This window comes from Copadichromis virginalis, linkage group LG7, assembly GCF_057382275.1.
Source record: "Copadichromis virginalis isolate Kocher_CV1m ecotype Utaka linkage group LG7, C_Virginalis_male_GT1.1, whole genome shotgun sequence".
In the NCBI taxonomy this organism is placed as follows: domain Eukaryota; kingdom Metazoa; phylum Chordata; class Actinopteri; order Cichliformes; family Cichlidae; genus Copadichromis; species Copadichromis virginalis.
In genome coordinates this window covers 8905093-8920688 of record NC_140624.1, presented here as the reverse complement: position 1 = coordinate 8920688, position 15596 = coordinate 8905093, and the positions used below count along the sequence as shown (strand labels likewise).

General features: G+C 39.6%; 1 protein-coding gene across 1 annotated transcript; it reads right to left on the bottom strand.

The window, feature by feature from the left end:
* Positions 1 to 2897: 2897 nt before the first annotated feature.
* LOC146704408 (guanine nucleotide-binding protein G(i) subunit alpha-1) lies at positions 2898 to 14710 on the bottom strand. The gene is made up of 9 exons (XM_085461553.1): positions 14211 to 14710; positions 11410 to 11452; positions 9356 to 9497; positions 8303 to 8460; positions 8040 to 8168; positions 7085 to 7214; positions 6848 to 7001; positions 3478 to 3671; positions 2898 to 3368 (listed from the first exon to the last, which is right to left on the bottom strand). Exons 1-8 carry the CDS (start codon positions 14326 to 14328, stop codon positions 3481 to 3483), a joined length of 1065 nt encoding a protein of 354 aa, XP_085317679.1. The 5' UTR covers positions 14329 to 14710; the 3' UTR covers positions 2898 to 3368; positions 3478 to 3480.
* Between the last annotated feature and the right edge of the window lie 886 nt (positions 14711 to 15596).

The window sequence follows — 15596 nt, the reverse complement described above, 5'->3', positions numbered from 1 at the left end:
TATGGATTCTTAGTGATTTTGGGAGCATACACAGCTTAAAAATTCAAGGGAACACTCAATCACAGTATAATTTGCTCATATGCTATATTTATACATATATTCATATTTTATTCCCCCCCCCCCTCCCTTTATTTTTTTATTCTAATTGTTATTATTATTATTATTTATTGCAACTGGAAACTGAATTTCCTGGAGGAATCCATCCATCTATCTATCTGTTCTGAGTCTTGGACTTTCTAGTTCAGTTTATTGTAATATTCTTTGTGATCCCTGGTTTGTTTAATGTTTATACTTACATTGTGTATTCTTTGATATATTTAGCTTTGTTCCTGGTTCACAGTTGTTTTAGAATTTGGTTTTTCCATCAGTCACATCCTGTCTGCATTTGGATAGTGACACAAAGTCAGTTAAACTTCAGTCTATCCAGTTGAGAAGAAACCACCGACAGGTACATTGCTGAAGCAAAAACAAGACAACCCTCAAAAAGGAAGTGGCTCAGCAGATGACGAGGTACTCATTTCTCTCTGCTTCAGGGGTATGGAGAGAAATGGGCCTCGAAAGGGTTGCAAATGTATAGGATATGATCCACAAGGGTAAACAAAGATTTACAAATGTGTACAATGATTTGTGTGTGCGTTAATCCACACGCTATACAAAGCAGTTTCTCCACGTAAAACTATTTTACAAATGCGTACATTCAAACCTGAATAAATACTGATCATTTACGCATAATTTATTACGTTCAGTTCACGAATCCGATCATTTTGACTTTCGAAAACCTTTCTGTGCGTACAAACGTCTAAAACTAAACGTAGCATCTCCCCCTCGCTTTAAAACCTTAAATACGTGTGCACGAATCGCCTGACACACACAGATCACGTGGGGTAAATTTATCGCTGCAAGCTTCACAAAGACGCACAAATGTAAGATGCATTCACGTCCCAGTGTAAAGCTTGGACATCTGGGTTTCCACTACATACGTTCATTTCCCTTTCTACGGAACGGAACGGAACAGCTCGTAACCCTTTTACTAGAAAACACAGATTTACCAATTACAGAAACTACACAGTAGCCTGCCACATCCTGAAATGTTCAGGATTATTCATTAAGCTAACATGTTAGACTGCTTTCATTAGAGGATGGTAAGATTAACATCAAAGTGATATTCCACTTGACCTGAAACGTATCTTCAAAATATACAGATTAGTAAGCATACTCACTCCAGAGGATGATCTGCAGTAATGTACAGTAATGGTGTCCCCCCCCCCATCTGCAGCAGAGTGCTCACTTTTCCCAGCAGAAGTCCATAAGATTATTTAAACCATATAGTAACCTTTTATAGGCTACTGTGTAGTGTCTGTTTGGATGTGCACATTTGTAAAATAGTTTTATGTGGTCAAATTACTTTGTATTTGTGTCTGGATTGAAGCAGGTCCTCGTGAGCCCTCAGAAGTTATACACAAATCATTGTAGAGATTTGTAAATCTTAGTTTACACTTGTGTATAATATTGAATGCATTTGCAACCCTTTTGAGGCAAATTTTTCTCCATACAGCGGCATGCCTGGGGGGGGAACATGGGGTGCCACCAGCCCCCCTGAAATTTGATATGCAATTTCAAAACAAGGTTTTCTAAATATAGAGATAAGATAAGACTATTTATCCCACAACGGGGAAGTTTTTGCATCACCTCAGCTCAAGTACAGATATATGAAGGAAATACAAAAATACAATTAAGTACATTTCAATATACAATCTGGGTGCCATTAAGCCACTTTAGCAGGATTCTAACTTTGACTTATGTAAAAAGTCTAAATACTTAAACAAAAAAACAAAACAAAACAAAACAAAAAAAAAAAACTATCACAGGATGTTGTTTAATTTTTTTCCCCACTTTTCACCTAATAAATCTGCAATAGGACACCAGGCTGCATATGAGCTTATTTAACTGCATGTGCTTCCCGCTCCTTCATTCTGGAAAACTCAAATAATATCGGGTTAACGATTTAAAACTCTTACACATGTAATTTACAATGTAAATGAGAAAAAAAAAAAAAAAAGAAAGAGAAAACCCCCCAAAAAAAACCAGCCAGAGTGCGTTTTGTTTATTTCCCCCCCTTGGGTTTAAAACCTTAAACAATGATCAAAACAGTTTGAGATAAACCATCTGTTATGGGTTTTTAAGGTCTACATTTCTCAAAAGCATTTAAAAATGCTTCTTACCTTTCATAAAATAACACACGCACACACACACACACACACAAAAACAGGAGGCAAACATGTTTTTTTTGCATAAGTTGCCATGGTTTCAACATAGCAACCCTTTTATTAGCAAAATCATGGAGATTAGTCCACTAAAGTCCCCATCTCATGGAAACAGAGCTGAGGAGGGGGGGGGGGGGGGGGGGGGGCATGTAACTTTAAACCTTCACAGATCATAATGAGTAACAGTGCACTTGTAACCAAATCAACTGTGTCTATGCACTGAACACATATCTACATATGGTCCTACTGTCTGCTACAAGGCCACCATTGGCATCCTCTTTTCAAAGCTTCCCTTTCCTTCATGGTTCAATCGGGAATGTTTGTAGCAGCGCATCGACAAGGTGCACTTTTTGATTCGTGAGGAGCTCCTTTTTGGTCTCTTAGAAAAATAAAACTTTGAAAGAGGATGACAAGTAGAGGAATAAAGTCCCTTTGTTTTATATTGTGCGCACACACACACACACACACACACACACACACACACACACGCACGCACGCACACACACACACACACGCACACACACACACACACACACACGCACACACACGCACGCATTTGCCCTCGCTCGTATCACCCATGCAAACCACACATCAGTTTCCACACAGCTCTCACAGTATGTCAGCATCAGAGTGAATTGGTCTTGCTTGTTTTATACAAGGAGGCAAAAATATGTATATATAACAGTGAAGTGGCCAGAATTATTAAAAAAAACAAACATAGTATGAATTGAAGGGACTCGAGAAGAGTTAAATGGTGGCATCTAAATAAACAAGTGAACAATGAAGAAGAAACACTGCAACTAAGGCATGCAAGGCACGAGCAACTACAAAAAAGAAAATGTGATGCACAGACAAAAAAAGAAAAAGCAAAGGCCCCCCTTTTTACATAAAAATAAGGTAAAAGAAGCACATTTTAAAAATAGAGGAAAAAAATCCCTGGCCATAGACGTTGTACAAATATTTTACACAAAATGTTTTCTCTACATACCATTTTTAAACTTTTAGAGATGAACATAAGTTAATAAGGGGTTAAAAGTGACATCAGTCCAAGCTTCTTCCACTCCTCTTGAATAAAGTCACTCATTAAACCGGACACCAAGCTGCCTGAACAGGGGGGGGGGAAAAAACAAACAAACAAACCAAAACCTGGTTAGAGGAGAAAATGTGGCAGAAAATATGGCGGCCTGTTCACAGACAAAACATGACACGTCACCTTTTAGAAAAGACCACAGTCCTTCAGGTTGTTCTTGATGATAACGTCAGTGACGGCATCGAACACAAACTGCACGTTCTTGGTGTCGGTGGCGCAGGTGAAATGGGTGTAGATCTCCTTGGTGTCCTTTCTCTTGTTTAGGTCCTCAAACTGGCACTGGACGTATGCTGCGGCCTCCTCGTAGGTGTTGGCGCCTATGAAGTGGGTGGGGATAAAGAGGAAATGGAAATAGAAGGAGAAATGAGATCTAAAGCCTGTTCCGTCTTTCCACTGCCATCATATATATATATAAAAATAAAAAAAAAATGCATAGATGCACTTATTTTTCAGTTTCTCATCAACTGAATATGACTGTGCGCACTTTTAGAGTTCTACTTAAAACTATAAAACTTAACGCCCTGTGAAAGTTGTTCCTTTGCTGACCTCCAGTCGTTTCACTCTGCAGTGACGTACAGGTTGAGTGTCAGTGTTGTGTGGTTCAATGTTCAACAGGCACCTGTCCTGAGCTCAGTCTCAAATAAACAGCATGCACTACCCGGCCGTGAAGGCCGTTAAATAGCAGTTCCAGCCTGGTGTCAAGCTGCAATTTAATTATGCTTTCCAAAAATGCCGCTCCAGTGTCAATTTGGATTTATTGTTGCCCTTGTGTTTCTCCAACCTGGCTGCAGAATATTTACTTCTCGGCTGACTTTGTTTATAATTTGACATTTATTCAAGCAAGGGTTTCACCTGACAGGTTACGGAGAATAACAGAAGGGCAAAAGCATGTTTTACCATAACGCTAATTCCAAAAGGAAGTGCAGATCTCACAAGCCCACATTTAATTTTGTTCAAAACATAGAAACAGATGAGATAAAACTAGGATCACTCCAAGTTTGATTGCAGCAACATGTCTTGAATAAGTTAGGACAGGGTAACAAAAGGCAGGGGAAAACAAACAAACAAAACCACAAAAAACAACAACAAACAAACCCAAAAACCAAACATCTGAATTACAATTTTGCTAACAAGTCAATCACTTTGGTGATTGGGTATTTTAAAAAAAAGAAGAAGAAAAAAAAAAAAAAAAAGGCAGTCTTAGAGAGGTCTTCTAAAAGTCCTGACAACTTTACAAGCAAGAGTGGCCCACAGATAAGCTGTACAATGCCTCCATCTGACAGCAGAGCTCCCTGCAGGCAGACAGGTCATCCTTAGACTGGAGAGGACAGCATGTGTGCTACCTCTGTTGGACCGCAAGTCCTGCTTAAGCAGTTAATCCGGGAGATCCCGGGAGTTCCCTGGAGTTCCCTGGCACTGTCTCACAAGTCACAATTACAGATAAGTGGGCTGGCAACAGTGTGGCTGACTTCACAAAGGTAGATAAAACTATACAGCAAGTAAAATACCAACAGGTAAGACACAATACTGAAAGTATGATGTGTTTAACTGAAAGTGAAAGTGGCACAGTTGCTGCAGGCAAATCAGCGATTACGTGTGTGAGAGGAAAGACGCTGGATACTAGTTTAGTATTAACAGCACTGTATGTGTGAGGGCTTTAGCTGTTTTGGTCAGTAAAATGGGAAATCTGTTATATTTTAATAAAAGTCTTGCATATTTGAAGAAAAGGAGGAAGGCAAACTGTGTGAGTTAACACACAGCTCTATCAATAAAACACAGGAGAACCTGATGGATTATAATCGAGTGCTCAATCAGATTAATGTTTAACTGGGTGTTTGTCTTAGTTTTTATTCTTTCAGCTGCAGCCTCTGTGGTGTTTAACATTCTGAGTGTAACATGCGAATATTAAAAACAGAATCCAAACGTGGGCTTAAAGCTACAATAGGTGAAAATTTTGATTTAAAATACAAAAGGCAGCCTACAAATATTTATGCTTATGGAACAATAATATTATTAACATTAAATAAATTATTTGCAGAATTTATAAAGACTTTAGTCCCTCATAGTCTCAGTACAAAGGCATCTAAGGAATCTTCCAGAAATGACAACAATTATTCGGAGGACTGACTGGTCAGTAGGTGGTGATTTCATACATGTCCATCTCTAATATGGTTCACAGCATCAGTTACCATGGCAATGCACCCAGTACAGTGGTCTGATGAAGAGCAGGTGTGCTTGAAATGTCATACACTACATGCAATAAGGAAACTGATTTAAATACAGGAAACTCAGCGTTAACACTCAATTTAACTGGATAAGCCAAAGTCCCGCTTCACAGTACAGGCATCTGGTCTCCTCAGTACCCAGACATTTACACACTGTTAGAAGAAGAGGTGATGCCACACAGTAGTAAACATGCCTTGTCCCAGCTTTTTTGAGATGTGCCTTCAAATTTAAAATAAGCCAGTATATTTCCTCAAATAATAACTGTTCGCAGTTTTAGAAGTTCACGAGATTTGAAAATCGCTGCATTCTGCTTTCATTCGTATTTTACACAGCCCCCTTTAAAAAAAAAGGAAGTTGTACTTTAAGCTTATGGTTGTTACTTAAAATTTCTTACTTAAAAGTCAATACTGAGGTCAAAATGAACAACCTCTGGCTTTATGAATTGAAAAACTTTCGCTTAGTATCACAGCTGAGTGTGATTTTTTTTTTTTTTAAAGTTAACGTGAGTTATCAGTGTGTAAAATAAGGAAGTAAACGGCCACCACAAAGTAATGAGAAGTGTGACACCAATATTACTGAACTGGTTCTAAAAAATCAATCTTTACCAGCAGAAATAAAACACGACAAACCCCACATCTATTTTAGGCACAGAAATGGTCCCTTGAGTGAGTGTACCACATTTGGAAACCATAAAATGTCCTTTCACAATAAATACAACGTGACCCGGCGAGCCTCCTAGGGAAGAAAAGGTTAAAACTTATCTTCTACTGAATCTCTGGATCCTTACGTCACATCGATATAAATAGATGATGACAGCATGATGTTACAGATATGGTGTTCGAGTGTAGATTCAAACCAAAATCATGGCTATTTAATCTGTATCTGTGAACCTGACAAAAATGCATTGTTTAAACATGAAGCAGCCCACACAGCTCCAGAGCAGAGCAGTGGGATAAAACATCTGTCTCATCTACAGGGCCTGCCACACCTTTGTGTAGCTACAAAACAAGTTAGGCTCTAAAAGCAATAATCACAGGATTCTGACAGTATAAAGGAATCCAAATATGACTTAGTCATGCTACACAAAAACAACAGTTTAAATAAGGTTAAATTTTTCTACACATCATTACAAATCCACGATTAAAAGCCCAAATCCTGCATACATAGTCGGGCTTAATGATTTATATACCCCGCCAACACACAAAGGACATTATTTGCATGTATAAAGCACCAGCTCTGCATGTCAGTGTTTGTTTATATGACTCACCTGCGTACTCAGGGAAGCAGATTGTAAGGGGGCTCTTTTTGATCTTCTCCTCAAACAAGTCCTTTTTGTTGAGGAAGAGGATGATGGAGGTCTCTGTAAACCACTTGTTGTTGCAGATGGAGTCAAACAGCTTCATGCTCTCGTGCATTCGATTCTGAGCGGGAGGAGAAGTGCACAGTGATTACCGATCAGAGACGTACTAGTGGGCAGAGTGTGCCGGGGTCAGACAACTCTTACCATTTCCTCGTCCTCAGCCAGCACTAAGTCGTAGTCACTCAAAGCCACGCAGAAGATGATGGCAGTGACGCCCTCAAAACAATGAATCCACTTCTTCCTCTCTGATCTCTGTCCACCAACATCAAACATTCTGAGATCACAGAAAGATATTGTTAAATAAATGCAACTCTCACACACTCACATGATCTGGGTGATGACATTTTCACACAAACACACGCAAATCTTTCAGAATGTGTAAAATACTGTGGACAGCTGTCAGAGCTTTTAAAAGCCGCTTTTTCAGTTAGTTTTCAAGAGTATGAAGCTACTGTGTTCTTGCATTCAGTGTGATATTAGGTGACGAGACTACATGCTGGCCGACCACTCGTAGCTTTTCATTTTTTCATGAACAAGGCATCAACTACTAGTGGTTGCCTCACATAGGAACGGCAGGACATCTTCTATCAAAGTGCAAACTCCTGAATTTGCTGATTCTGATCCTTGCAATATGCGCTCTCTCTCTTACTTTTAAATATAGATTTATGCATAAATGTTAGCTGGTGGCTGGGTCTCCATGTGTTTATTTTAAAACATGACAAGCAACACATTTCAGCTTTTTCTGAAACTATAACAATGCAAATGAGAGACCTTTGACACCAAATGATTTTATGAGCTATGAAAATGAGGAAAGAATTGATGGCTATAAGAAAGCCATAAACCATTACCTACTACATGTCACATTTTGGTTCTTGGAGGCACTCCTGTCACAGTGTTTGGTCTAAATTGTTTAGAAAACTTCAGATGCACTAATACTATCTTTTTTTAAAGCCATGAGCCATTTTGGCTTCTAAAGGTTAACAGTCATAAATGAAAAATAAAGGCAGGCATATGTGAGTCAGTGTAGACTTTACATGGAGCACCACGAGACACTGCTGTGTTTAAACAAAACTAAAACAATGATGGTGGCTATACTCACTTGAAGTGCAAATCCTTGAAAGTGAAGTGTGTTTCCACAATACCGGTAGTTTTGACTCTGGTCCTCAGCACATCCTGCTGGGTTGGAACGTAAGCACTGTTGGATATCCTGTCCAGGTCATTTAGGTAACTTTGGAAAGAGAAAAATCAACAAGAGAAAGAAAGATTGGCAACAAGCTAAAGCACTGACGTAAGAGCGGGAGTTATTCTTCCAAGGACAGTCCCCTACTGTTTGAAGTATGCGTGTCCGTGCATCCTACTCACTATGCTGCAGAGTCGTTGAGCTGGTACTCTCGGGAGCGGCTGAAGCAGGCTTGAACTCCTCCATCTTTCCACAGCCGCTGGATGACCCCAGCCAGTTCACTGGTCATGAAGCCCTCTTCTGCTGAGCCCGCCAGGACGAACAGCTGCCGCGCGTCATCCTAAAGACACAGAGACACTTAACTGAAAACAGCCTAAAGAAGGTTAACTCATTATCAAATAGAAACAAAGATTTACTAGATTTGTTTTGCTAATTTTTTTCTATATTTAGAAAGATCACAATTCATCTATTGTCGTTACTCCTTAGCCGAACGGGCCGTGCAAACTAAAGTGATAAATTAATAATTAATTAACTGTGTTTTTCCCAGTCTTTCACCTGTTATACTTTACATAAAATTAGATTTCAAAAGGGGCACAGTGTCTAAACGCCAGAGGCAAAAACCTTGATATTTGAGAGAGCATAAAATCAGAAAAGAAAGGCTTCAGGATTAAACTTGGTCACGATGAGAGAGCCAGGCCAGTCACGCAGACACAATGACTAGCTCTTTTGTTATGCCAAGAGGGGAAAAAAAGAAAAAGGAGAAACAGATTTGCAAAAAGAAACAGGAGTCTGTTTAAAAAAAATCTGCCAAACAGGATATTAATAAACTAGACTTGTGAAAACAGAAATAAAACAGTGGCCACGACGTCTCCAGTGAGAGAGAAAAACAGAAATGTTGCCTGTTTATTATAAATCAGGCTATAATAATTTTGTACACTGGATTTATTACATGGACTTTGCACATCTTCTACTTAAATTTCCTAAACTCCCCTCTCCCACCCCACTGTCCTGGTCATAATCTTTAAATATTTCTTAATCTCCATAGATAGCTGGGATATATTCTTATTTTTAAATGTTTTAAATGTGATATTAAGCACAGACCTAGTTTTTTTAATCCTTTTTTTTCTCTAGAAGGTTGCAATGCAAAGAACCCTGCCCATAAGGCAAATGACTAAGCCGCTGTTACCACAGACAATCTGTGAGGTTGTCTGGATGCTGTGTTTTCTGTCACTTACTGCTCTGGCTTGATCAGCAAAGTCAATCTTGAGGCGTCCCATGGCTCTGATGATGGCAATAATGGACTGGATGGTGTTGCTGTAGACCACAGCCTTGTACTGCTTACACTCCTCCTCTGAGTAGCCTGCTTCGTGGATGATCCTGAAACACAAAGAGAGAACATTAGCAGGCGTGCCACAGTTAATTCTAATTTCATACAATAAGTACAAACAATGGGATTCAATCTGTTCTTTAAATGCTGGTAAACTGGTTGATAGTTAACATATCAAAATAGATTATAAAATGTATAAATAATGGTCCATTTCATGTTAGAGATTGCTATTAAAATCTGCAACAAGGCCAAACAAGCAATCAACTGCTTTAGAAATCCAGGAGATACAAGTAAATGCTGCTGCTCATCTGGAGTCACGTTTGCTCTAGCTCTGTTTTAGGTCTCTCCCAGCTCCCGAGGGAAATGTCTGGCTCATTAGTTGCCTAATACTCCACCATGTTCACCAGCTAAGTGAACCTGGTGGCTGCTTTTTTTGTTTTAATAGAAATGACACAATGAACCAACCTAGTGGAGGAGCCTTCTCAGTTAAACAATGGCCTGAAAGTTGGTACCAAAGCTCTGTCAAACAGACTTAAAAATATATAGAGAGTTATACTTTTACTGATCACTTGTATAATTTGAATGATTAACCGTACTTATTAAAATCAAATTCTAATTCAAGCTCTTATGCCTCTATTTTCTTTAGTGTTTATTCTTAGACTATTTTTAGAGTAGTACCGCATCATTTCCAGTTGAAAATAATCCTTATTTATTTTTCGATGAGATATGATGCAGGTTCTCAGATCATCTTAAGCATTGTAGCTCCTCCCCCTATGAGGACATTTATCTCTGACTGGCTGCTCCTCACAAACTGAAGGTCTAAACGACAGGTATGTGGGGCTTATGTATTCACAGCCAGAGTGGTGTGCTTGAGATGAAAATATTAGGAATACCCATTCTGACATCATACAGAGCCAAGAGCAGAATAAATATCTTAAACTGCGTGTCTGGAGCAGTCTGAAGCCTGAGCTTCTGGCAGCATATATGACAGATATTAAGTAAAATAAAAACAGAACAACTTTCAATTGTTTTTTGAGTAAGCCTCTACTCAATTACTTTTTACTGAATGTTTTTGGGGGAATTAAAAATAATTAACTATGGGACAATCTGGTTAATGACTTGCTGCTTTTTATGTATTTTTTTTAAGGTTTTATGTTTAAGTTTATGGTCAAAAAAAGGCTTCTTAGATTTGCTACACCTGCATTCCCTTACAGTGTAGAAAAACAAAGGTGTATCATTTAAACTGCACTTATTTTAAAAAAAGAAGTCTCAGATATTTAAATCTAGAGTTAAAACATCTTTGCCCTGAAAGAATGGGGAATAATTTAGAGAGTAGATTATTTCTTCTTCTTCAGATTTGACTGTGTGTGTCTCTCATGTTGTAGAACAGGGGTGGGCAATCTCAGTCCACGAGGGCCGGTGTCCCTGCAGGTTTTAGATCTCATCTTGGGTCAACACTACCGAATCACATGATTAGTTCGTTACCAGGTCTCTGGAGAACTTCAGGACATGTTGAGAAGCAAATTCAGCCATTTAAATCAGCTGTGTTGGTTCGAGGACATCTAAAACCTGCAGGGACACCGGCCCTCGTGGACTGAGATTGCCCACCCCTGTTGTAGAATGAGGATGACATGCCCATTAAAATAGAACATTTTTTGTTGCCTGTGCGGGAAGGAAATGGTTGTGCTCCACATATTGCCTATTCACCACATGGTGTATTTTATACTGTATGTTTAACATTAAAAAGAACAAATATTTCCATCACAAACAAAAACTGAGTGTCATGTGATAATTTCTAATTATCACAGTTGCGTTAGATAATCCATACTCTTAATGCATCATAAGGGAATTCACTGAGATTGGCACTGGTATACTGTGATCACCCTTTTTAATAAAAAAATACATCAAGTATCTTAGTGCTTGATGTATTCTAAACTGTATTACTGATTCATTCATGCTTACTTCATCTGTTTAACAATGGTACTCTTCCCAGACTCCCCAGCACCTGAAACACAGAACAGAAGTTAGAGAAAATTACAGCAATTGTGTTAATTATTTCAAAACAGAAGCGGGTACAGTTCAAACCTACAAAATTACATTAAATGCCAACCAGTGTGAAATAAACACGCATAGTTTACCTTTAAATACCAAACTGCATGATTCATTTCGAGTATCTGTGCAGCCCTACATTTAAAACACTAAGATAAGTTAATGGTGCCAGACTAGCTTCTGTTAAATGCACTTTTTTCAAGTTTTAAGTGAGTTCTGCCTGTGGTGTATGAACACCCACAGCGGTGTCTGAGGTCAGATTTAGCTGAGTCACAAAGCGCAATTGGATTAATTAATTGGATCGTCTCGTCAATGAGATTATAGACAGCTTAAACTTCCTTGTGTAAGAAATTCATCCCATACCAGCTTGGCAGGACTCTGAACTGCATCTCCAATGATTTATGTATTACTACAACACTACAGTATATAAGGCAGCATGATACCACTACTGCCTTTTAGGTGACACATATCAAAATATAAGAAAAATACAATGCTGTTTCATTTCACATAAAGCTCAACAACTCCATCTGAGATTAAGGCATGTTTTAAGATGAGCACACAACATTTTAATTAGCTTACCCCTCCCGGGACTTTTAGTTCCCCAGTGGCTGGAGCGATTTGCCACTTCATCATCCCATATGAAAACAGCAACACACAATAGCGCTACCAGTACTGAAAACATCACTTAAATTTAATTTGCAAACACGCTTGCGCCTGACTGAGCTGCTGAAATTGAAGGGATAATAGAAACCAATTATGACAAAAACTGGTGGAGTAAAATGGTTAATGTTTTGCCACAGAGACGAGATGACAGGGAAAACAAAATACACACTTATAAAATGCAGATATCTCTGCAGTTTTTGCACCTATGCTGCTTTTTCTGTCATTTGTTTGCAAAAATAATGCTACACAAAAATAAAAACCTGTCTCATATTTGCATTTAAGCTGCTTGCAAAAACTCTACAATTAAGACAGCCCTCCCACTCAAAGCAGTGATTGCAAGAGCCTGTCATTTGCTGATTACTGTATTATTGCATACATCCCCAGCGGGGAAGCATTACAGAGCAGCAAACTGCAGTGAGAACATATCAGTCTCCCTCAGAGACGTGAACATTACACCAGATATTCGACGTCACAAATGTGGATGTAAAACATCTTTGTGTTTAAACAGATTAGCCAGACCATTAGATGATGAATCCACAAACCAAACTTGCATCTCATGCAGGTGGTTGTGGGAATCGTGACAGGTAAAAGCACCATGAAAATTCAAATAAGGTTTCATCTCAAATGACGCACAGGCTTGACAACAGGACGTATGGGGTTGTGAAGCCATGCTGGAGAATAGCTGGTGCCACAGCCCTGCTTGAGCAGAGATTAGCTGCGAGATGCAGAATAAGACGGCATTTTCAAAAACAGCTTGCAGACTGCATGGCTGTGGCAGGCATCCCATTAGCACGCACTAACCGTTTCTGTCGTGCGTGCATTACTGTCAACCCGGCTGCATAGGTTGCTATGCAACCTCTACCCCATCTATCCATGCTGAGATAGGCGAGAGTGGTCATGTAATGGGAAGAATGGAGAGGTGTGGCAGCTTTCCTTAAAACTGTGAAATAATCCTGGAGAAATGTGACATGCGGTTATGTTAACTGGAAGCTTATCTATGGTTTACATCCCATAATTTGAAAGCTGGGCCATAACATTTTTTAAGCAGCATTAGTAGTTTAAGTATGCAATTTTCTGAACATATTTGCATGGTAGGCCAACATATTCAAATGTATTTAGTATTTATTTATTTATTGTCATTGTCAAGAACAATGAAATTGCGTGGCAGCACTAATGCTCCCCCACCCCCGACACAGCATTTGGCTAATGCAGTTTTGGATGACATAAGAGCAAGTCATACAGAGATACAAACAGGTATAGATACAGAGGGTTTAAATTGTGTGTACAACGCTTCAGAAGAGCAAACATGTCTCGCGGGGGGGGGCGTATTATTCGAGACCTGTTGAATAGTGGAGCTCGCACATACTTTAATGCTGTTCCAACAGATAACAACTTTAACACTGCTCACAAGTGTTAGTTTCAAATATTTGCTGGATAGTACAGATAACCGATCTAAGGGCACGTCTACTTTCTTTTTTATTTACGTCACGAAGAAACAGGAAGGGAGCTAGCTAGCTATTGTACTTTAAGCCATATTAAAAGATGTGCTATTAGTCGGAGTCACGAAAGACAGCAACACAGACACTTGATTACAGAAAGTTATTGATGCTTTCTGACGGCTAACAAATCCAAGCTAGCACCGAGGCGTTACACTAGCTAAGCAGCTAATTGCTTAGTTAAATTAGCTTACCGACTTACCGCTGGGTATTAGCGGTTTGCTTCTGTGGAAGCAACTAATCAGTGTGCTCTTATCTAGTGTTAGTTAACAGCACAGTAACAATTAGAGGTAATTCAACAAGGGATAAAAGATAGGAACTCCACTAGCTCAAACTTTTTTTAGCTAACACCACCGTAACATTCAAATAAAGCCCCGACATTTCCCCACCTTTGCCTCTGTTGCTTCATAGGCTGGGTAAAACTTGAATTTTAGCAGCTACAAAAACTTATTTAAACCTTTATCGGGTTGTTTTTACGCCTGGGCAACCAGAGTCCCACAGAAACACACAGACCCAGTCCCCGTCCCTCCCTCGGTCCGTCCATCTTTCTCTCACCAAGCAGGAGCAGCTTGACCTCCCGGGCAGCCTTTTCGCCGTCGTCTCGCAGATTCCTGTCGATCATCTTGCTCCGCTCCTGCGCCGCCTTGTCGTCCGTGCTCAGCGTACACCCCATCTTTGTCTGTTCCTCAACGGACCTCCGAATAAATACAATAAACGCACACGAAAACACAACTTTTGACTACGACTGCAACGACATGCAAAGGCTACCGAGTTAGCATCCAGTGGGGAGGAGGAGGAGAAGAAGGAGGGGGCAGTCTGTCTAACAGTTAAGAGTCAAACACGCCCTAACCTCGCACTCAAGCTCCGGATTTATCAGCCGAGGCTTCTCAGATATCGTTAAAAAGCAAAGTGTCGCGTTTCTGATATCTTCGTCTAGGGTTTAAATTAGTCGACTGGTCAAGCAGGTGGAGTCAGTCACATTAAAGCAAAACAGACGGCACCATCTGCGGAGCAGTCCGAAAAACGTTCGCTTCCTGTGTTCCGCTCACATACCTGCAAACTACGCATGCGCGAAACGCAACAAGCTTCTTCTTTTAAAAAGCAGAAAGCTTATTTTTGGGAAGTGACCACTGTGGGAAAAGAAAGAAAACCACGAGACACAGAGTCAAAACTCGAAAGCATTCACGCTTTATTGCTTAACAGTTTAACAATTTTGAAACGTTCCCTAAGTGAGTTTAAATTCAGATTACACAAAATTAATTCAACACGTACTAAGGCAAAATGTGAATTTACAGATTTTATTGCTAATTTGCTTAATTATTATTATCGTGGCTCAAGAGTTGGGAGTTCGCCTTGTAATCGGAAGGTTGCCGGTTCGAGCCCCGGCTTGGACAGTCTCGGTCGTTGTGTCCTTGGGCAAGACACTTCACCCGTTGCCTACTGGTGGTGGTCAGAGGGCCCGGTGGCGCCAGTGTCCGGCAGCCTCGCCTCTGTCAGTGCGCCCCAGGGTTGCTGTGGCTACATTGTAGCTTGCCATCACCAGTGTGTGAATGTGTGTGTGAATGGGTGGATGACAGGTTGTGTAAAGCGCTTTGGGGTCCTTAGGGACTAGAAAAGCGCTATACAAATACAGGCCATTTACCATTTACCATTTATTTAGATAAAGAAAACAAAAAACGTTTATTTAGAATTAGAAAAGTAGAAATATAAATTACAGTGGTACATTTGTGGTTATCTGTCTACACTTATCATGGTTATGCATGTCATGGCAATTTCGGGATTTCTTTGAATTTTTCTTTTTCCATGTTGTACAGCAGACATTTTTAATGACTTAAATTTTTTTCTAATCCATACAGGTTCAAAATTATACATAGAGGCTCAAATAAATGCTTATACACTCACTTAAATCTTTCAATTAAGTGGTGCTAAAGGTTAAAATGT